This window comes from Perognathus longimembris, unplaced genomic scaffold (genome assembly GCF_023159225.1).
Source record: "Perognathus longimembris pacificus isolate PPM17 unplaced genomic scaffold, ASM2315922v1 HiC_scaffold_5071, whole genome shotgun sequence".
NCBI lineage: Eukaryota > Metazoa > Chordata > Mammalia > Rodentia > Heteromyidae > Perognathus > Perognathus longimembris.
The window spans coordinates 28,137-49,995 of NW_025960458.1; the positions used below are offsets into that span (position 1 = coordinate 28,137).

At 52.4% G+C, this 21,859-nt stretch overlaps 1 protein-coding gene across 1 annotated transcript in view; it reads left to right on the forward strand.

The window, feature by feature from the left end:
- LOC125344994 (TBC1 domain family member 9-like) overlaps positions 1–21,859 on the forward strand; it is a gene marked incomplete at its 3' end in the record, with an annotated part of 47,081 nt that overhangs the window by 19,918 nt on the left and 5,304 nt on the right. The window contains 9 exon segments of the mRNA XM_048337251.1: positions 2,474–2,584; positions 8,187–8,305; positions 12,695–12,923; positions 13,589–13,850; positions 14,588–14,795; positions 16,596–16,802; positions 17,643–17,813; positions 18,909–19,059; positions 20,628–20,842. Coding sequence (XP_048193208.1) covers positions 2,474–2,584; positions 8,187–8,305; positions 12,695–12,923; positions 13,589–13,850; positions 14,588–14,795; positions 16,596–16,802; positions 17,643–17,813; positions 18,909–19,059; positions 20,628–20,842 — 1,673 coding nt within the window.

Below are 21,859 nucleotides of genomic sequence, written 5' to 3' on the forward strand. Positions count from 1 at the left end.
AAAGATTGTTTAACACCAGGAACAGCTGACTGGAACAGCTGTTCAAACAGCGCTTTGTGTGGAGAAGGAGGGAAGGTTCAGTGTTTTGACAACTATTCCAGAGCTGTGCATAAGAAGACTTCTAAAGAAAATCCTGAGGGCTGCTTTAAAACCATTTTTCCCCCCCTAGAATTTAGAAAGGCTTCGGGAGATTGTCCATCCTCTAGTGTTGGGTGTAGGTAGAGGATGGATAGAGCAGGAGTATTTTCTCTTTCCTGGGAGTTTTATTAGGCGGTACTGGCACTGGAACTCGGGGCTTGCTCTCACTAGGCGATTGTCCTAACACGGAGCAACACCTCCAGCCCTGTTTTGCGCTGATTATCCTTAAGACATAGGGCCTGATGCACGCCTGGACAGAGCTCGGCCTATGACCAATTAGAATAATGGTGGTGGAGGTGGATTGTGATGAGGGCCATTTGTGGTCCTTAAGGTATGTGGCTTGGATTGAACCTTCCCAGGGATCTTCCGTCTCTTGTGTCATGGAGTACCAACCCGTGAACCCGTAAGGATGGAGAAACTGAGGCTCGGGAGTCTGTGACAGCTCTCGGACCTCCTCGTCCCCTGCTGCCCCAGGGCATTTGCTGTCCTTGGACAGTCTCTGTCATGACTCCTTTAGAAGCTTGTCAAACCACAGGGACCAATCCTGGATGAATGCGTTTCCCTCGCACGTTCCCGAGAACCAACACACGAGGACACGTGCAGCGGTGTGGGCATTTGATTTCTTTCGGCCCAAGAAGAAAGAACTGTCACTAACACTCATTTTCCCTTAGGAATGCGTATTTTTTCAGCTAGCCTTTCTCCTTAACCTGGATTTGATTTCTAGCTAACACGCGTCGTCAGCTAGCTTGCTTCCTGCTTTGCCCCTTCAAGTCCACTTCTCCCTGTGAATCATCCAAGTAATTAGATGACTTCATTGAAAATATGAGCCGCGATAAAGCGAGCAAAAGAAAAGAAAAATTCACATGCATGTGGCATTGGGTGGAAATTTGTCCTGTTGGTAGAGCTGTAACTGCCAGACACTTTATTTGTAATATAGTTCATATAGGCCAGAGCAAATGAATCCACTTCTACTGTAGCAAAGTACGTTTCTTTGTGTGTTAGGATACGTTTGGGTCAACTAATGGTCACTGTGGTTTGGAGGCGAGGTAAATGGATGCTGTGCCCTTGGACAAAAACCAAGGACAATCTTAGGACTTCCCCGGGGTCTGCCTGACTTAGGCCTCCTGACTCATAACCCTCGTCCAGCAAGGCCCGTGCTATTGCCGCTGAGAGAGGGAAGGGGCCGTCCGTCCACGCCGCACAGCGGGCCCTGCAGCGCCAGGCCCAGAACCCGAGCTTTTCTAAACATGAACTGACTGCCCCTGGCCTGGCTCCTGGTCACACCCAGGACCCCCAGGGCTGGGGGGCGGGGGGGGGGTGGTATTGTGCCTATGAAGCCCAGTAGGGCAACACCGTGACCCGTGTAAATTTCAGTATATTGTTACGAATCAACGCGCCAGGAGGCCCTGGGAGATAGCGGGATGAGGGGGTACGCTCCTGTGACCCCCGCGCTCGGCAGGTTGAGGCGGGTGCTCTTGAGTTCCACATCTGGATTAGAGAAAGAGAGAGAGGAAGAGTTGGGGAGTCGGGTGGCGGGGAAAGGGAGGTGGTATTTTTCGCAGCACTTGCGGTTTCCAACTCCTGCCGTGGGCAGGACTCTGCATGGGGCACTCTTGACGTGGTCTTTCCCTGTTCTCCCTGTATCCCCAGGTCTCCTGGTGGGCACTCTTTTTTAAAAAAATTTATTTATTAATTAAACAATTTTTGACAAGGTGTTGTGCACAAGGGGTACAGTTACATAGTAGGGCAGTGTGTACATTTCTTGTGATATCTTACGTCCTGTTTTTCTTTCCCTTCCCTAGGTCAGGTAGACATATATACAATACACAATGTATCAAGAACATGTACAGTAGCCACGTGGCCTACGCCAAAGAAAATTCGCCTGGGGCTATAAATGTAATGTCAACATTAGACAATATGTCAACAGTAGTCTTATATGACCGTACATAAATAGCTTTTGAGCTGTTGTATTCCACTGAGAGGTCTATTTTTGACCTTTATATGTTGAGTAGTTGTTTGGTTTTAGTTACATAATGTTGGGTCACTGACCCAATCCTGTGGGAAATACCATTTGACAAGCAGTTTTTGGTTTCACAGACCTGGTCTCTACTGTCTCCCCCTCCCCACTCCTTAACAGTCATATATCAGGGACATCATGCCCCTTTGTTTTCTGTGTTCTAGGCTTGTCTCGCTCCACATTATTTGTTCGAGTTCTGACCATTTCCCTGCGAATAACAATACTTCACCATTCCTAATTGCTATGTAGTATTCCATTGTGTATAGGTCTGGTGGGCACTCCTGACGTGGTCTTTCCCTGTTCTCCCTGTATCCCCAGGTCTCCTGGTGGGCACTCTTGACGTGGTCTTGGACTCCAGTGCTCGAGTGGCCCCTTACCGAATCCTGTACCAGACTCCCGACTCCCTCGTCTACTGGACCATCGCCTGTGGTAAGTTCCAGTACTTGGTGAAATGGCAGTCAGTCCTGGGCCCTGAGTCCGAACCCCATTACCGCTAAAACGAAGGAAAGTCGGCGTGAATGGTCGGGGACGGCCCGCCCGGTTTCCTCGGAACCTTCGTGACGGTGCGTGAACGCGCACTCACCCACCATTGTGGATGGAGGTGCAGCGCGTCTTCGCATGTCTTTGGTCACCCTCGTGCCCCTTTCCTGTCTGGGACACCACGTTACAGGCGGTGGTCAAACCCTCTGCCGTGCCCCGTGCCTGCGACGGTTTGCCGAGCTGCCTTGCTTGGGGAGACCCGGGCAGTTTTCGGGGACTCCGGTGAGGTGAAGCGCGAGGTGTTTGTCCACTGGCTTTGTCTGGCGTTTCCCTTCGTCCCCCCAGGGTGATGGGCTTTGTGAGGGGGATTGGGGAGACACGGTGACATGTTCCTGTTGTCCACACCGTGGGCCACAGCGGGCCCACACGTGACGCCTCCAAGTCACGTCCCCTCCTCCCCTCAGAGTCTGCTTTGGAAGAAGGTCCCTGGGCTCTGGTCCTCTCTAGGCAATGGGGTGTTGCTCTGCCTTGCTTTCAGGATGGATTAATCTTCCTAGTGCACTGGGGATTCTCGTCCCCTACCTTTGTCTCTCCACCCCCGGGTCAATCACTCATGTCAGTATAGACTCATCCAAGTTTAGCTTACGACCTGGGTTAGGATCCGCTGCTCAACTTGTCCCTGCTTTTTGGCCTTTCGGGAACGCTTTCAGTTGACTTTATTCAGCTTCTAAATGGTCTCTGTCGGATAAGCAAGCATGGTGCTGGCATCCAAAGGTATGGAGACAATTAGATGTGGTCGCAGCTCTTGAGAAACCCACGAGTTTCACAAGGGCACAAGGACGGTGTCATTTACAGCCCGCTACCCATGCACGCCTGCTGGGCAGGTCTGTGACGCCGCGGAGTGTCTGGCTGAGTGCAGGATTCTAGGCAGGCCTTCTGTGCTAATGAGGAAAGTGGCTGGGTGTGATTTCAGGCTTCTGGAAGGCTCAGGTGACCTAGTTCTACTCCCTCAAGGATTTGGTAATACCGGAAACTTTATCACGGTAAGCCGTGTCTCTTTACAAGTATTCTGGCTATGAGGCAACCACCCCATGGGCAAACAATTCTGAATTCATTTTCATTTCCGGATTCTGGGTGAAGAACGTGTAGCTTGAGGCTTTTAGGATCCCCGAGGAGTGAAGGCTGGGGACTGAGCAGCAGGCAGGGGGCGAATGATAAAGAGGGAAGCCGGCACTGTTAACAAGAGGGTAGGGCCAGCGTGCATTCCAGTGCAGCGTTCCCGCCGTCTTTCCGGTTCGTTCTCTACAAGGGGGATCTGGAAGGCGGAGCATCTCACAGCCGGCGGTGGTGATGGATTGGCACACACTCCATAGCCATGGATCATCGCGCCGGATGCAGGATGAAACGTGAGTCTAGGCTGACATCCGTGAGTCTAGAAGAGTGAGAAAGCGGACACTGTGGCCCGTCAGGAAGGATGCAAAAACAAAGATCAATGGCACTCCCGGGGGCCTGGAACACAGCACGTGGCTCGAGGGGGCATGGGAAGGGTGCCTCCGTCTCCATCTTGCCTCCCACCACCCCACCACGTCCGGGGTTCCCCGAGACCAGGATCTCTCTCCACCCTCTTGGCTCCTGGGCCTGCCAGGTCAGCGGATGGCACCGGCTCGTGCCTTGGTGACATTCCTTCGTCCTCCATCACCATCACCTTTCTGGTTCATTGCTTGACATTTATTGTGCTGTTTCTGGGGCTTCGCCATTCTGCCAAGCAGTTCTTCCTACAAATATTCGTCTGGGGTAAAACCCAGAATTACAAAGCTGGGATATTGTTTTTTTTTCTTTTTTTATATTCTGCTTCTGTTTATTTTTTGTTTTGGTTTTTGTTGCCAGTCCTAGAGCATGGACTCAGGGCCTGAGCACTGTCCCTGGCTTCTTTTTGCTCAAGGCTAGCACTCTGCCACTTGAGCCACAGCACCACTTCTGGCCGTTTTCTATATATGTGGTGCTGGGGAATCGAACCCAGGGCCTCATGTATACGAGGCAAGCACTTTACCACTAGGCCATAGTCCCAGCCCTAAAGCTGGGATATTCTTCATTCATCTACCCAGGCAAAAGTAACAGTAGGCTCTAAGTGTTGATAGCATAATGTATCTCCCAAAGGAGTTGTGCTTTTATTTTTCCTATAAATAATACCTGCTCAACTGTATGATCTCATTCTAATAAACCTAGAATGGTTTTAGCTTTCACGTATATGGATTGCTCATCAAGACAACGCCAGAATTTTTTTGCGGAAGCGGCAGTCCTTGCTAAGTCCCATTCGCCCATTAATTGTTCATTCTTAATGATTTCCGATACGTGTTTACAATCCAAATGACTAGCTCTCTTTCTTGAAAAGATTTTAAGAGCGGAAGCTACTGCCTTAAAAAAAAAAAAAGATTTCCTCAATATGTTGACCTTTCTGTTTTTAATGTTAGTGTTTTTTTTTCCATAAAGTCAGGTGTTTTTTCTTTTTGTAAGAAATCATGTTGAAAGCTTGTTAATTCTAAGAAAGGTTTGCTGAAAGGGGAACTTTAGTTAAAAACTTAGGTAAGTCTCATTGCTCTGTAGAGTTCATAGGACTATAAAAACTTGTCCTGTGTCACAGGCCTGATAGATCCTCAGTGTATATGAGTTAAAGAGGCTTTAATTCAGTAATTGTTATTCATGTGTTGATGTAAACCATCCGCTGTAGACAGTGGGAATCTTATCTGTAAATCCCAGTTGAGGGACTGGCCTTAGATCGGGGTCACGTGACACCAGGCATCTTTGGGGTTCGTGTGTTTGCTGCCACCATGGGGATCACCGCCCACACTGCTTGATGGACGTCTCAAGGGTAACACAGCCCTGAGCAGGGCCTCGATATGACCGCCCAGTGGTTGAGCTTTCCTTTTCTTTACCATTCCCGAATCTCTCTGGCCATTCTCTTCCCAAACTGGAAGCTAGATGGTAGATATCATTGCCTCGTCCCGTCTCTTACTCTAGGAGGACTCGGAGGCAGCGTGTGTTTCTCCCAGTTCACCTTCTCTTCTAGCTACTCGTTCCCAGTTCCCTCCACCCCGTCCCAGGCTGTTTAAACAAAGCTATGCTGGCTTTTTTTTTTTTTTTTTTTTTGGCCAGGCCTGGGCCTTGGACTCAGGGCCTGAGCACTGTCCCTGGCTTCCTTTTCCTCAAGGCTAGCACTCTGCCACTTGAGCCACAGCGCCACTTCTGGCCGTTTTCTATCTATGTGGTGTTGAGGAATCGAACCCAGGGCTTCATGTATATGAGGCGAGCACTTTACCAGTAGGCCATATTCCCGGCCCTAATTACAGACTTCTCATTGTTCTGCTCTTGCTGTTTCTCTACAGTGCCCAGAAAATGCTAGGTAATTGAGTTGCTTTCCTTGGGAGAAAGTAATAAGTGCAAGTCGGTGGGAATTTTTCCTGCTTCTTTCTGTGTCTGTCCATCTCGAGGATGGCTCTCGACTCCTTAGGAATGCACCAGCCTAGAAGAAACAAAACGTTCATTGTGAGAAGCAGAATATATCAATAAGCGAAAAGAATAAAGACGGAAACGCTACACACATTTCATATCATCAGGTTGTATTTCATGGGGGGGGCCCCTGTGAGCACACGTTAGCCAGGCCGTCGTTTGTGATCGAGGTGGGCCGAGGCAGAGCTGGGGGGTGGCGGGGGGCTGGTGTCGTGAGGCCCGGCCGCGTGACACTGCCAGCCAGCACAGATGGCACCGAGGGGTGGGGGGGGGGGAGGCCCCCCCCCACAGTCCGGCTCGCCCCGGAGGGGACCTCTTTGCGGCCAAGGGAGGGCTCACTTTTTCTTTTTTTTTAAAGAAAATTTCCAATTTCTGTTTCAATTGTGTCGTTTAAAAACCTTTCGGCGTTGTCCGGCACGCGCTCCCGAGCGACTCCTGTCGTGCGTACTTCAAGTCGCCTTTCCTGCTTTCCACGGCAACGTGTCCGCACACGCGCTGCCTTGTGCCTTCTGTGGCGCTGAGCTGGTGTTTTCGCTTGCCTCCGTCTTATTTCTTCCTCTTGTGGTGGTGGTGGTTCTCCTTCTCCGCCTCCTCCTCCTCCTCCTCTTCCTCCTCCTCTTCCTCCTCCTCTTCCTCTCCCTCCTCTTCTTCCTCTCCCTCCTCTTCGTCCTCCTCTTATTGCGTTGTCCTCAGTGAGGTTTGAGCTCAAGGCCTTGCCCGTGCTAGCCACGTGCGTGTCCCCTGGACTAATGGCTCCCTCCCGTGCTTGCTTTGGAGTTGTTTCTCACGTAGGGTTTCGCACGTTTCTCCCTGGACCACCAGCCTTGGACCACAGTCCTCAACTTACACCTCCCGAGTAGACAGGCTGACAAGTGTGTGTCACCGTGCCCAGCTTGTTTCTTGATCTGGGGGGCTTCGTGAGCTGTTTGCCCAACCTGATGTCAAACGGCAGTCTCCCCCAAAGACCACGTCACAAGTCGCTGGGATTCCAGGGGTCAGCCACGGCACCCAGCTCTAGGTCCATTTTCATGGAGAGAATTTTTTTTTTTTTTGGCCAGTCGGGGGGCTTGGACTCAGGGTCTGAGCACTGTCGTCGAGCTTCTTTTTGCTCAAGGCTAGTACTCTACCACTTGCGCCACAGCGCCCCTTCTGGCTTTTTCTGTCTATGTGGTGCTGAGGAATCGAACCCAGGGCTTCATGCATGCTAGGCAAGCGCTCTACCATTAGGCCATATCCCAGCCTCTCGTGTAGAGAATTTGAGAGAGATTAAGCCAACTCTCGGAAGTCATCCGACATCGCTTCTCCATGTTGTCGGTTGATGGATTTTGCCAGGCCGGGGACGGAGCCCCAAGGCCGAGCTCCCCGCCGTCGGCCGGCCGCCCCCAGCCTCATCAGCACCCCTCACGGGCGGTTTTTAGTCGTTCGTGTTGAAGGACGGAGGAAGCGAGCTTGGCATTGCTCGTGATCGCCTCCCCAGACACCCGCCAGGCTTCCCCGGCATCCGCAGGAGCATCGTGGATTGCAGACTGAGGTCTTTCTCGCTGGCAGGAAGGCAGCCACGGGGTGCAGGCTTCGTGGTGACCAGGTCACGAGCCAGCTGCTCCCCAGCCAGGCTCCATTTTCACGTCCCATTCATAACCGAAGGCAGGGGCGTGGTGGTGCCTGCTGTAATGCCAGCCAGGCTGGAGGTGGCCGTAACAGCCGGGGGCGGTTTCCTCAGCTCTCACACGGTCACGGTCACAGCCGGGTCCCCACGGGACCTGTGTCACCCTGTGAGGTGCACGTCTGAGATGGGCGGGAGACGGTGTGGGGCTGAGCCCCGGTCCTGGAAGTTCTGGACACCGTCAGCCTCGAGTCAAGCAGGACCCTTGGGGTTTCCCGGCGCTTTCCTGCCTGGCTCTCTCCTCCGGGTGCCGCCAGAGCTCTTGCAAGGGCTCGGGCCTCTCCGGGGTGGCACCCCTCTTGGGCGAAGGCAGCCTGGTTTCTCACGCCCCTCGGCAGGACGCCTGGCGTTCACGATGACCGCGTCTCTCCCTCCGTCTAGGTGGCTCCAGGAAGGAAATCACCGAGCACTGGGAATGGCTCGAGCAGAACCTCCTGCAGACGCTCTCCATCTTTGAAAACGAGAACGACATCACTACGTTTGTGAGAGGGAAAATACAGGTAAGTGCACGCGAACTCCCAGGACCCCCAGGGACAGAGTTCCAATTTCCAGGAAGCCCAGAGCACTGAAGCACCACCCAGCAAGAACCGGGGGGAGCCGCGTCGGCACCTCTCCCTGCCGGCTGACAGCCCTTCGTGTGTGTTCATTTACCCCGTGGAGAGGGCGTTCCTCCCCTACACCTCGGTGCCTGGTTCCTAGGCATAGGGACAGTCTACCAACAACACCCACAACAGCGGTCATTCGCATTCCTTAGCCCCAGGAAGCATCTCGTCCATCCTGTACTCCTGGTGACCTGTACACGATGGCTCGCTCCCAGCCCGTCTTGTACCTGCCCGGCCCCGCTTGTCAGGTTACTGTCTGTGTTAGATTCTTTTTCCTCCCCAGCACTGCTAACTTAAAGTTCTGGCTGTGGAAGAAAGGAGCCTGCTTCCACAAGTCCAAAAAAAAAAAAAAAAAGCCCTTCCTTTTGCATGTCTGCCCCTGTGTTCCTCTCCCAAGTCCCCAGAGCAAGTCAACGCCCTTGTTACCCAGCTGGGCCTTTCTGTTCCTTCTGGGGGGGGCGGGGTGGGGAAACGAGACACACCTCTGCTCGTTTCCCATCGGCGCTTCATTCTTTCCCATAAGGCCTCACATGCGTATATGGAAGTGGACAGTTCCAGGGGTGATAATTCCATTGGGCGGCGGGGGGGGGGGGGGGGGGGGGGGAGGGGGAAGGGGGGAGGATGGAGGGCGGGGGCTGGGTGACAGGGAGCCGCTTCCCAACAGCGCTCATGGAATATTCTCCTTGCCACTCGAGGTCCTGCTTCAACTGCTGCTGTCCCAAAGAAAGATCTGTAGAAAGTAACTGAAGCTTAGGAGTGAATGAATGAATGAATGAATGAACAGTAATGGCCCAGAGCCTTTTTTTTGCACCGCTTGCATTACACCCAAAATGTCAGGTTTCATTCTCCTGAAACCAGTTAGGAAACAGGAATTGCTATTAATGCAGTTATGGGGAGAGCATTTTATTCGTGTACGGATAAACAGTTCCTGCCTTTACGGATTGCTGGATAATTAGGAGACCAACAGGTTGTTTGGAGCTGCGCTTAACTTCGATTCGTCATAATTGTAATAATCCGTGGTTGAAGCAATCATAACCCAAATACTGTACATCTTTCTGGATGTCTCTGCATATCGATGATAGCAATCGCCCCCTGTACGTATAATTTGGTGCTTTGCCTTTTTTCCGCCTCGGCCAGCATTGTCTATAGGAGTGTGTAACTTTAGTTGTGACTTCAGTAGCTGAGAGTGATTCTATAATTAATTGTCTTTACTGTTCTCCTTCTAGAGGCCTACGCCTCTAATTAAGCAGGGCACTGATGCAAACAAAAGGTACAGGGACGGCTTTTGTGTGGACCCCTTTTTTCCACAAGTTATATATATAATATCCCCTTTCGGGCTTGTCAATATTCAGGGGGTTTCAGTTTCCTATCTGGGGCTGATTATGAAGCTGAACGTATTTTCTCGGCTTCCTCTGTACGTTACGGGTCCGTGTCCTGGTGGGTATTTAAGTGACTATGACACGCCAACTTAGCCGGATGTGTTGCTTCTCCCGTACTCGCGAGCGCGGTTGCCTGGGGGGGGGGGGGGGGTCCGCGGAGCCCCGAGGGAGGCCGCGTTCCGCCCCTTTGTTGCCTCAGCCTGTGTCCCGGCTGCTGGGTGACGGAAGCTAAGGTGTGTCGTTCTGGACCCGAGCTTTTCCTCAAGGTGGGGGTGTTGGCAGAGCAGGCTTAAGCTGACGCCACCGGCGCGTCCAGGGTAGAATCGCAGGTTCCGAGCGGGGGCAGTGGCCGACGCTTGTAAATCGAACGGCTCTGGATCGGGGAGGGCTGTGGTTCCAGGCCGGTTCAGTCACACCGAGCCCCACCTAGACAGAAAAACCCACGTGTGCTGGTACCGTGGCCCGAGCCAGAGCCCAAAGCAAGGCCCTCTCTCGAAAGTAGCCGGAACGAACCGGGCTCGGGAGCATGGCGAGAGCAGCCGAGCGCCTGCCTACCAGACAAGAAGCCCAGGGTTCAGATTCCAGAATCACTCGAAGAAAACGAAAATCGGGCCCCGCATCACTTTCTTCTGTCGTTAAACGCGCGTTCTGCGCACGTGGTATTGAGCGGGCTGTTGGACGAGAGTGTGAGAGAGTGTGAGCCTAAGTGTGCGTCCGCTAACACCCAAGGTCGGGGGGGATCAGTTCGTTGGTTACACATTACTCCTCACAACCTCCCTCCTTTGCCTCCAGGTTAGCACTCTGCTGCTGATCTGGTTCGGTGGGCCAGGGTCGGCCCTGGCCAGGGACTCGGGGCTCCTTCAGGACACTGGTCACTAAGAACACTGGGGATCCCACTGCTTACCGTGCATTAACGCGCTTTCGCCGTGTTTCTTCTGTGCATTCCTATGTAGTTCTCTGCGTGTAGGTGTGTGGATATATGTACATGTGTTTGTGTGTATGTATGTATGCTTGTATGTGTCTGTGTCTGCATGTATGTGTGTAGGTGTGTGTATACGTTCGTGTGTTTGTGTATGGATGTATGCTTGTGTGTCTGTGTACGTGTGTGTATGCGCGTGTGTGTGAGTGCATAGGTGTGTGCGCGTGCATTTGTCTTCCCCTGGCACCCACGCTGCCCTCCTCTGGCGTGACGGAGCAGGACAGCAACTTTCAACTTCGCTTCCTAAGAATTGCCAACTCCTCACCGTTTCACGGCTGGAAATCCCCGACTCTGAATCATCGTACAACACGAGGTGAAGCGCGGCCCTTTAGAGACATAGTCATTTGGAAAGACAACCTAGTTCCTTTTAAGAATGCCTTGTGGGCGCTAGATACTGGTGAAACATGTTCAAGATGCTCTCCTGAGCCAAGCACCCACGGCTCAGGCCTGCGGTTCCAGCTACTCTGGAGGCTGAGATCTGAGAACCTCGATGGGAAGCCAGCCTGGGCAGACAGATCTGAGACACGCGCATCTCCGGTTAACCCGCAAGAAAGCCAGAAGCACGGCTGTGACCCAAGTGGTAGAGCATGAGAAAAAAAATCACAGTGAAGACTAGAAAGACCCGAGTTCGAGCCCCAGGACTAGCACCACACACACAGACACAGAGTCATGTTTTCTGGAACTTGCTTGGTGGTAGAAGGGCATGTCAACGGCATTTTCCACCAACACAGAAATGAAGAGAGCACGGAAGGACAGATGCTCTCGTTCAGGCTGCTGAGTGGGGCAGGTAGAGGTGGGCGCGGTTCGATGGAGAGGACCAGCCGGCGCTCCGTGGGAGCTGTGAGTGGGAATGCCGTCCTCGGATCTCTGTTTTAGAAAGGTGCCACACAGAATCCGCGTGCGTGTGGAAGGGATCTTGGTGGGAGGCCAAGCAGGAGACGGCTGCCGTGATTGATGGACTGTGTAGGGGCCTCGGCGTGGTCTCCGGCTACGAGAGTAGATTGAAGTCTCATCACCCGGTGATGTGAACAGCAACTCCGACGGGCCCTTCCCGCTGCTGCTTGTATTTTTACGTTTAAGTAGAAGTCAATTATGACGCGGGCTGGGGAAGACTGATTCTGCCGCTCTCGTGTTCCCAAACGGCCGGCAGCAACAGGAAGGTGTGGCGGGGGAAGAAGATGCGGCCAACGGTGTTGAGACATAATGCAGAGACTCAGCCACGCTGGGTGAGGAGAAAAGAGGCCCTTCTTAGGAGAAGGTTCGCAAGTTGGTGCGCATGGGTGAAACCAGACTTTGGGGCTTGGTAGAACTCAGAAAAGAGTCTCCTTCTAGATACTAAGTTGGCAAAGTGGCAGGATCTCAGGCACAAAGGTAGGAAAGTTCAGAGATGACATGGTCAGGGCCCAAGCGCGCCTCACGGGCTGGCAAGGCTGTGGTCCTTTCTCGAACAAAGGGGGCAGGGTTGGTTGGATCCAAAAGAGTCATGATCTAGGATCTTGGACAGGCACAGATAAGAACCTACATGGATTGTGTGTGTGTGTGTGTGTGTGTGTGTGTGTGTGTGTGTGTGTGCCAGTGGTAGGGTTTGAACTCAAAGCCCAGGCACTATCCCTTAGTTTTTTCACTCAAGGCTGGCCCTCTGCCACTTGATCTACTTCTGGTTTTTCCTTTGATCGCCCCTGGCTTGTTAGTGGTTAGTTGGAGATAAGGGTTTCAAAGACTTTTCTGTCAGGATTGGCTTTGACCCACGACCCTCGGGTCTCAGCGTCCTGAGGAGCTAGGATTACAGGCCCGAGCCCCCCGCCCCTGGCTGCTCATGGTGTCCTTTACACATCGCTGGCCTCAGAGCTTCTTGCTTGCTTTCCAGTAGGCACAGCTTGAGTCATATTAACACGGGTTGTGATCTGCTTGCATTTTATCCCCGACTAGGGCATCATTGCAGAATACAACAAAATCAACGACGTGAAGGAAGACGATGACACGGAGAAGTTTAAGGAAGCCATCGTGAAGTTCCACCGGCTGTTTGGGATGCCTGAGGAGGAGAAACTTGTCAACTATTACTCTTGTAGCTACTGGAAGGGGAAGGTCCCCCGGCAGGGCTGGATGTACCTCAGCATCAACCACCTGTGCTTCTATTCTTTCCTGATGGGGAGAGAAGGTGAGTCACCCGGAATTGCCCCGAGGGGCTTCGTGAAGTCTTCCTGGGCCTTCCCTGCATTCCTAAACCAGACCAAAACAGCCAACCGTACGTTGTAAGTGGCTGAGTCCGCGCTACCTTTCTTTAAATTAAATTTTATTGACAAGGTGTTGCGCAAAGGGTATAGTTACATAATAAGACGGTGAATACCTTTCTTATGCTATCTTACACCCTCATTTTTCTTCCCCTTCCCTAGATCTGGTAGGCATATATACAACATCCAGGGTACCAAAATCATACACAGTAACCACGTGGGGTACGCCGCAGCCATGCTTTAACAAGTGCATTTAATTCAGCTTTTGTAAAGAAACTGATCATTAAGGAAGGTTATTAAGATTCACTTACCCAAGTACTGGTGAAGCACGCCTGTTATCTGTAATCCTAGCTACTCAGGAGGCTGAGGCCTGAGGACTGTGGTTGAAGCCACTCGGAGAGCTGTCTAGTCTGATGAGACTCTGATCTCCGACTAACCATCCAAAAGCCGGGAGGCGGGGTGTGGCCTAAGAGCTAGGGAGCCGGCCTGGAGCGGAAAAGTCCAGTGGAGCCGTGGGAGGCGTTGGGTGGGACTGGGGATCCGGAAAGGTCTTTCGGAGGCAGGTCCTCACCAGCCCCGTCCCTGCGCTCAGCCAAGCTGGTGGTACGGTGGGTGGACATCACGCAGCTGGAGAAGAACGCCACGCTGCTGCTGCCCGACGTGATCAAAGTGAGCACGCGGTCCAGCGAGCACTTCTTCTCCGTGTTCCTCAACATCAACGAGACCTTCAAGCTCATGGAGCAGCTGGCCAACATCGCCATGCGGCAGCTCCTCGACAACGAGGGCTTCGAGCAGGACCGCTCCCTGCCCAAGCTGAAGAAGAAGTCTCCCAAGAAAGTGTCCGCGCTCAAACGGTGAGGGCCCCAGACGCGGCGTCTTGTTCAGGGGGACGTCTGGCCAGTTGGGGTGTCTGCCTGCGTTTGTGAGGTCCCCGAGTGGCTCTGGTATATATATATGTGGTGCTGAGGACTCGAACCCAGGGCTTCATGTATGCAAGGCAAGCACTCTTGCCACTAGGCCATATCCCCAGCCCTCGTTGGTGTTTTTTTTGTTTTGTCAGTCACGGGGCTTGAACTCAGGACCTGAGCGCTGTCCCTGAGCTCCTTTAGGCTCAAGGCTAGAACGCTACCACTTTGAGCCACAACACCACTTCTGGTTTTCTGGTGGTTCACTGGAGATAGGAGTCCCACAGATCTTCCGCCCGGGCTGGCTTTGAACCACGTCCTTAGGTCTTAGCTTCCGGAGCAGTTAGAATTGCAGGCGTGAGCCACCAGTGCCTGGCTTTGGGAATGTTTTTGTTGTTGTTGTTGTTGTTTGGTTTTGTTGTTTTACCAGGAATGTCCTTAACCATAACCTTTACAGATATTACTTGGAAAGTAGCTACCTAACAGCCCTAAATACATGTAAAATTATTTCACTGTGCTTTCAGATTATCAGGTTGTTACAACACCAGTGTAAATTAAGGGGAGAGAGAGAGGAGAGACTAGAAAGATCAAGAAGGGATGGTGGGGTCAGGCCCCTCTGCTGCCGCAGTCCTTAGAAGCTGTCGCGATGTTTCTTGTGTGGGTAAATCCTAGTCACTGCCTTCCAGTGACCTCGATGCCCGGGCCAAGAGCGAGCGGTACCGCGCCCTGTTCCGGCTGCCCAAGGACGAGAAGCTAGATGGCCACACCGACTGCACCCTGTGGACGCCGTTTAACAAAAGGCATATTCTGGGCCAGATGTTCGTCTCCACCAACTACATCTGCTTCACCAGCAAGGAGGAAAACCTGTGCAGCCTCATCATCCCACTCCGGGAGGTGAGCCTCCCGTGACCTCGGGCAGCAGCCATGTTCCGCTCACAACATTTTCCTCTGTGGAATATGGTTGGGGCAGGTGGGGGGGGGGGGGTGGGAAGTTCCTGTTGTTATTTTGATGGATTGTTTTGTGCCAGTCCTGAGGCTCGAACTCGGGGTCTATAACCATAACCCTCAGATCTCAGCCTCCTTGGGTAGTGAAGGCAGCCAGTGCCTGGCTTGGGCATGGTTTTTTTTTTACCCAGAAGGGAACGGGTTGGCGTTTGAGCGTCAGGGAGCGTGGGCCGTTCCGAAGTGAACCCCTGCAGCCCTTTCTTTTGTCCCCTCAGCGGTGGCTGCAGACTGTGGACCCCTCACCCTTGTCAGTCCTCAGGGATTATGAGGTGTAAGGTCAGGGACGAGCGCTTTGGAGAGAGAACTGTGTGTCCCGCCACCTAAGAGGAAAGGCCACGACAAGCCACGCAGGAGGGACCCCTGCTCGGCTGCCTGTAGAAGGGGGGGGGGCCTCTGCGTCCACGTCAGGGAGCCCGCGGGGGGGGGGGGTGGAGGGCCAGCAGATTCCTATTCCCAGGTCGTCTTTCTGCTCGCCGTGTTCTCCTAGTAGGGCTGGGACCCGCCCGTCGTCTCTCAGGATAAATGGGGAGAAGGCCAGTATGTGGCCATCTCGTTTAGAATGTAGCCTGTTAAACGGGGTGCTGGTGGCTCACGCCTGTATTCGCTAGTCGGGAGGCTGAGGTCCGAAGATCACGGTTCAGGGCCAGCCTGGCAGAAAAAAAAAATCTACATGATTCCAACTCTAATTAACCAAAAGGGAAAAAAATAACTGGACTGGAAGTGTGGCTTCCGTGGTAGAGTGCCGGCTCTGAGCGACAACCAAGGAGACAGCGGGGGGTTCTGTGTAAGGCTTGCTTTGAGGAAGCGAGAAAATGGTTCTAATGCGTTGGTCCTTGCTGCTTCCGTGGATGAAAATCCTATTTATAAAGCATCCCTATCTGTCTCCAGTTCAGAACAGATGCTACTTTGCTTCTTTTCTCCCACTGTAATAGACGTCAGTTGGTGCACTGGTACACACACACACACACATTGACACACACACGCACGCACGCGCACAGAGTCTGCTAGGACAGATAGGGTTGCAGTTAGGCGTGCAGCTCACATCATGTCTGCTCAGGAAAACTCTGAAAACTCTGGATGAAAACCCCTGGCGTGTAAGTGAAGCAATGGACAGATGGGTGGGATTTTGAAAACCACGCCAACAGTAAGCTTAGTTAAAGGAACCAGCACTGTGAATGTTTTTCTGTGTTTCTGGGTGAGGTAGCAGCTCAGAGTCTTCTATGGCGCCATGAAACGTTAAGGAAAATCAAAGAACGCCTATCGTGATTTCCGGGTCTGGGCGCTATCCACATTTGGGGCCAGGGCTGTTGTCCGGGGACTGCCCAGCACCCTGTAGGACATCTAGCCTCCTGGCCTGTGCTACTCCATGGATGTCACCCTGACTGTAATAGTGACAGCCCCAAACACATCCAGATGTTGCAGAATTCCTGCAGGACTGAAACTGGGGGCAAAGCCACCACCGTGTAGAACCACTGATTAGGGAAACAAAAAAAACCCACCAGGTAATTGTAATTTCTGGCCCACAGTCCTGCTTGGTTTGTTGTGAGCTGTCTTATTGTACGGGAACCGAGTCGAGGAGTCTCTTTCTGGCTGAGTCAAACACGGGCCGTCCCTCGGAGGGAAGAGCGCACGGTTGCCGCGCGTTGGCCCTTCCTGACACGCGCGCTCTGTTTCTCTCGCGCGTCTCAGGTGACGATCGTGGAAAAGGCCGACAGCTCCAGTGTCCTCCCGAGCCCTCTGTCCATCAGCACCCGGAACAGGATGACCTTCCTCTTCGCCAACTTGAAGGACAGGGACTTCTTAGTGCAGAGGATCTCGGATTTCCTGCAGCAGACCACGTCCAGGATTTACTTAGACAGAGAGTTTGTGGGGAGCTACTACAGTTCCGATGACGAGGTGCGCCGAAGACGCCGGACAGGCGGTGGCGACGGTGTCTTAGTCTCTTCCTGAGAGACTTCCTCTCTCCCTTCGTCCTTTGGGTTGGTTGTCCAGTTTTGCAGCTGAGTGAGCATACGCCATTCATTTCCCTGAGACCCGGAGCGGTGTGCCCACACAATCCCGTTTAAATCCCGGGGAGCGTGCATTTGAAACCAGAGAGCCAAAGGCACGGTCAGGATCCTCCCTGTGACCCGAGCCTCCGTCTCAGAGTGGAAGGGATCGTTAAATGACTTGTCCTGACTCTCTAGCAGATGACTCCCGTCCCTACAGCCACACCGGCGAGTCTCTAATCTCAAATCCGGCACCGCGATGTTGAGTTTTCTCAGTGGTGAAATTCACATTAGGTCTGGGTTGAAACCCAATCGATGCGGGCATCGATCCTGGGAGCACCGAGAAGGGACACGGCTTGCCGACCCGGCAGGGCAGGTCACCCCAGTTAAAGCCTGCGTAGGGGTAGTGAGCCAGGGCGACTGTCCGTCCGCCTGCTCGGGGAGGCAGCAGAAACCAGAGCAGCCGGACGGTCCCCAGAGGTCCCGATTCAGCAGTGGCAGCGTCGCCTGTACGTCAATCAGAGAGACGGGCGGCCATCCACTGTGTGGCGTCTCAAACACAAAGCAGATCCAGTCTGACCATCAGCGCCACGGCGTGCGGCCCGTGCCACTGCCGAATCGTCTCTGACAGTGATCGCTGGCTTCTCCCGGTTACCCCCATAGCGGGAGCCACGGGGCGTCGCTCCGGACGGCCCGAGCCCTAGCGCCCCGATTCTTCCAGCCGGCCCCCCCTCTTCTGTGCCCGCAGGTGTACTCGCGGCCGAGCAGCCTCGTGTCCTGCAGCCCCCAGAGAAGCAGCAGCTCCGACACCGACGGCGAGCGCCCCTTCAACCTCAACGGCAACAGCGTGCCCACCGCCACGCAGACGCTGATGACCATGTACCGGCGCCGGTCCCCCGAGGAGTTCAACCCCAAGCTGGTGCGCGCCGCTGGCTCCCCCCACCCCCACCCCCACCCCCCCCCACCCCCCGGCCTTCCCTGTGTCAGAACCAACGCCCGTGAGGGCAAGATATTCGCTCCTCTGTTGATTTATTTTACTTTTTTCTGCCCCAGGCTGACATTCTACCCTTGGAGCCGTATCTCCACTTCTGGATTTTTTTTTAATTTATTTTTATTTTACTGGTTAAATAGAGATAAGAGCCCCATGGACTTCTCTAGCCGTGATCCTCAAACCTCAGCTCGCGATCCTCAGATCTCAGCTCCCTGAGTAGCTAGGATCACAGGTAGACATGAGTCTCCAGGGCCCCGCTATGACAGTGTTTAAATAGTCATAAACCCATGAATGGTTACGAAACTTTTCCTGGTGGAGATGTATTTCCTTAAGAAAAGGGGAAGTAATTCTTTTTTTTTTTCTTTGTCAGTCATGTGGCTTGAACTCAGGGACCGGGCGCTGTCCCTGGGCTCTTTTGCTCCAGGGTAGTACTCTTATCACTTTGAGCCACAGCGGCTGCTTCTGGTTTTCTGGTGGTCAGCTGGAGATGAGGACCTCCCACACTGTTCAGCGTGGGCCGGCTTTGAACCGCAATCCTCGGATCTCAGCCTGCTGAGTAGCTAGGATTACAGGCGTGAGCCGCCAGCCCCAGCTTGGGGAAGTAATTTTTATCTCCATAGGCCATAGGTGTTTTAGAGTTACTTGATGGAAAGCGACAGGCATTACAAGGGGGTGTAGGTGACCTTTTTTTTTTTTTTGTCTTTGGGGGGATTTTAACTACTTGGGAAATCAATCAACAGGTAAGGACAAGAGTTCTCAGCCCGTGCTTCAAAAGCATTATTTCACTCTCGTCTAGGGCTGTGGACATAAACCACAAATCCACTTGGCCTTTGACTGCCTCATCTCCAGTAAGCATCTCACATGACCCAGGCAAGCGTGTGAAATCTGAATCCCGTGCTCGCACGAGCTCTGCCTGGAGCCTCGCCCTCCCTCCTCCCCCAGGGAGACGGTCCTCGCCTTCCGCCGCCGCGCTCTCCATCCTGCCGGGACTTGTGGACAGAGTGGTGTTTCACTGTCTTGCAGGCCAAAGAGTTTCTGAAGGAGCAGGCCTGGAAGATTCACTTTGCGGAGTACGGGCAGGGGATCTGCATGTACCGCACGGAGAAAACCCGGGAGCTGGTGCTGAAGGGCATCCCGGAGAGCATGCGCGGAGAGCTGTGGCTGTTGCTGTCAGGTCTGTCCAGCCCCCGGGGGCCACGGGGCCACCATCTGCCTCCCTCCCTCCCTCCACCACCGCCGCCACCGTGCATCCGGGCTCTTCCCAGCAGTCAGAGCTTCCGCTTCGGGACCCGAGTGCGGAAGTCTCCAGTGAGGCTGTGTGGGGTCAGAGTCTGGAGTGAGACCGCGCAGGGCTTTATGTGCGGGGAAGCTTATTTTCCCTGGCTATGCCGCCCTCATTGAGCGTGGCCCGGGGCCCATTGTCGGAGCCTCCATCAGACCGGGGAGATGCAAGGACATGGAGGACTCACGCAGAACCTTGCCCTTGATGGTTCCTTTTGGGTTTGAGGTCTTTGGTCAACTCTGGAGCTGCGGAGGCGGCTGCCTGTGTTACACCTTGAACACTTAGACAGCAGTTCCTCCTTACCTTGGAGGATCCATTCCCACACTTCAGGTGCCTGAAAACACAGATGGTACCGAACCCTTCACATATTGGGTGGTATTGGGTCTTGAACTCAGGGCACTGTCATGTAGCTCTTCAGCTCAAGGCTAGAGCTCTACCACTGAAGCCACAGTTCCACTTCCGGCTTGTTGTTGGTTAATTGGAGACTATATAGTCTTACAGACTCTCCTTCCCTGAGCTGGCTCCAAACCATGACCCTCAGATCTCAGCCAGAGTAGCTAGGATTACAGGCATGAGCTACTGGTACCCAGAAAGTTTTGCTTAAACATACGTAAATACTATGATAAAGTAGGTACCATAAGATGTTAACAAACAACTCACAATAAAACACTATTAGCAATATACTGTAATAGTTACTTAAAACATGTGAATTACTTATTTCTGGAATTCTCCGTCTTAACATTTCACCTGCCACTACTTCTGGCCATTCCAGAACAGCCAGTGTACACCAAGGGCCTTTTATCTTCTAAAGCAGAGCATTCCTCTGGATTTCACTGGCTTGACTTCAACATACAAATCACCTGAACTCCCTGACTAGAAGTCTAAAATGTAAACATTCTAAATAAGCTTAAGTGGATACTTTCATTTGGATCCAAAATAATAGTCTAACACGAGTATCATTTTTAAATAAAATTTAAAAATGATATTAACATTGAAAAAAATAACTGCTAGGATTAGCAGAAATCCTTAAAACCTTGGCGGCTCTTCTCTAAAAGTATATATGAATGGGAAAGTTGCCCATAATTATGAAGGGGGAGAGGGACAAATCTGAAAAAACAAACAAACTTTTTACCTATTTCGTGTGGACCTGATTTAATTTCTAGTCACTTACTCATCTTGCTTTTCATTTTCCCCAGTCAACCATCCAAGCGTCCTCATTTAGGAGCCCAAATCTGAGTCAAATTATCCGTAATTACAAATCAAGCCCAGGCCGATCATTAGTCTACAGTCTTCCCTTGTGGTCCTTGTGTTGGATGTGCTGGTCACCTCGACAACCAGATTCCCATCCCTGGCAGCAAATGCGAAAGTTCGTTTCATCTTCCTGACTCCGAGGAGGAGTTATTCATAGTTACATTCTACGTGAAAACGTTTGAATGTTGAATCTGTTGTGTCTCTCCCAGGTGCCATTAATGAAAAGGCCACCCATCCCGGCTACTACGAGGACCTCGTGGAAAAGTCCATGGGGAAATACAATCTTGCCACCGAGGAGATCGAGAGGGACTTACACCGCTCCCTTCCCGAGCACCCCGCTTTCCAGAATGAAATGGGGATCGCCGCTCTGAGGAGAGTTCTCACGGCGTACGCGTTCCGCAACCCCAACATCGGGTACTGTCAGGTAAGCGTCACGTGGAGTTTATGCCCGAAGAGAATGAAAGCTTCTTCTGTCTCATTAGACGGTGGCATCGGCATTGTGGGCGAGGTTCTCAAGGGGCCTGGCCTGTGCTTTGAGGGCCTATGGTGCTAGCCCTGCCCCCACGCTCCAGATAACCTCAGGATAACCCTTCGATAGCCTGTGTGGCTTGCAATCCTCTCTAGACCTTGATGACCCCAGAGAGGCAAAATCTCCCTGGGTGGAGAACTTCTACAACTACCTACAAATCAGTTCTTGCATTGGACAGTTTGGAAAACCGCAAGGCAGTGTGACCTCTGAGAGGCCTTCCTTGACCTTCCAACGGAAGCTGAAGTCCTACCTCAACACACACGCACACATGCACACGAACACACGCACACACATAATACAACACGCACGCACAGCCGCACTTCCACATGTGCACACACACTCCCACACGTGCACGGTACACACACGAACACACACTCCTCCCGGTACCCTATCGTTTTATCTTTTTGATAGTATTGAATCTAATCATGCCCCCCAGATCAGTTAATTAACCCTTCCCTCTTTTTTTTTCTGTTGGGTGCCAGCATTAAGCCCCGTGAGGCTTGTCGCCTGGGTGGCCCTGCCCCCTGACACCTAGTCTAGGCTTGTCACACAGGGGAGCCTTGAAACCCCTGTCTTGACTGAATGCCCAAGGACCTGACTGTGACCATAATCACAAACTAGAGGCAGCAGGTTCATTCTCAATTGGAATTTTAATAATAATGATTTTCCTTAGGGATTAAGACTTTTAAGAAAGGCTCTATTAGAACAAGGTACCTTGTTTGGTCTCATTTTCTTTTCTTTAATAACTTATATGGCAGAAATCTGACGGGACCATTATTGCTTTCTAGAAGGTCAGGAGAAATACGGAGCTACTTGTAGTAGAACAGAATTCATATTTACTTTTTGATCCTCCTATTTTAATTAAGAGGCCTCTTAAAGTAGTAGTTCTGAGTTACCCAATAATATCTTTTA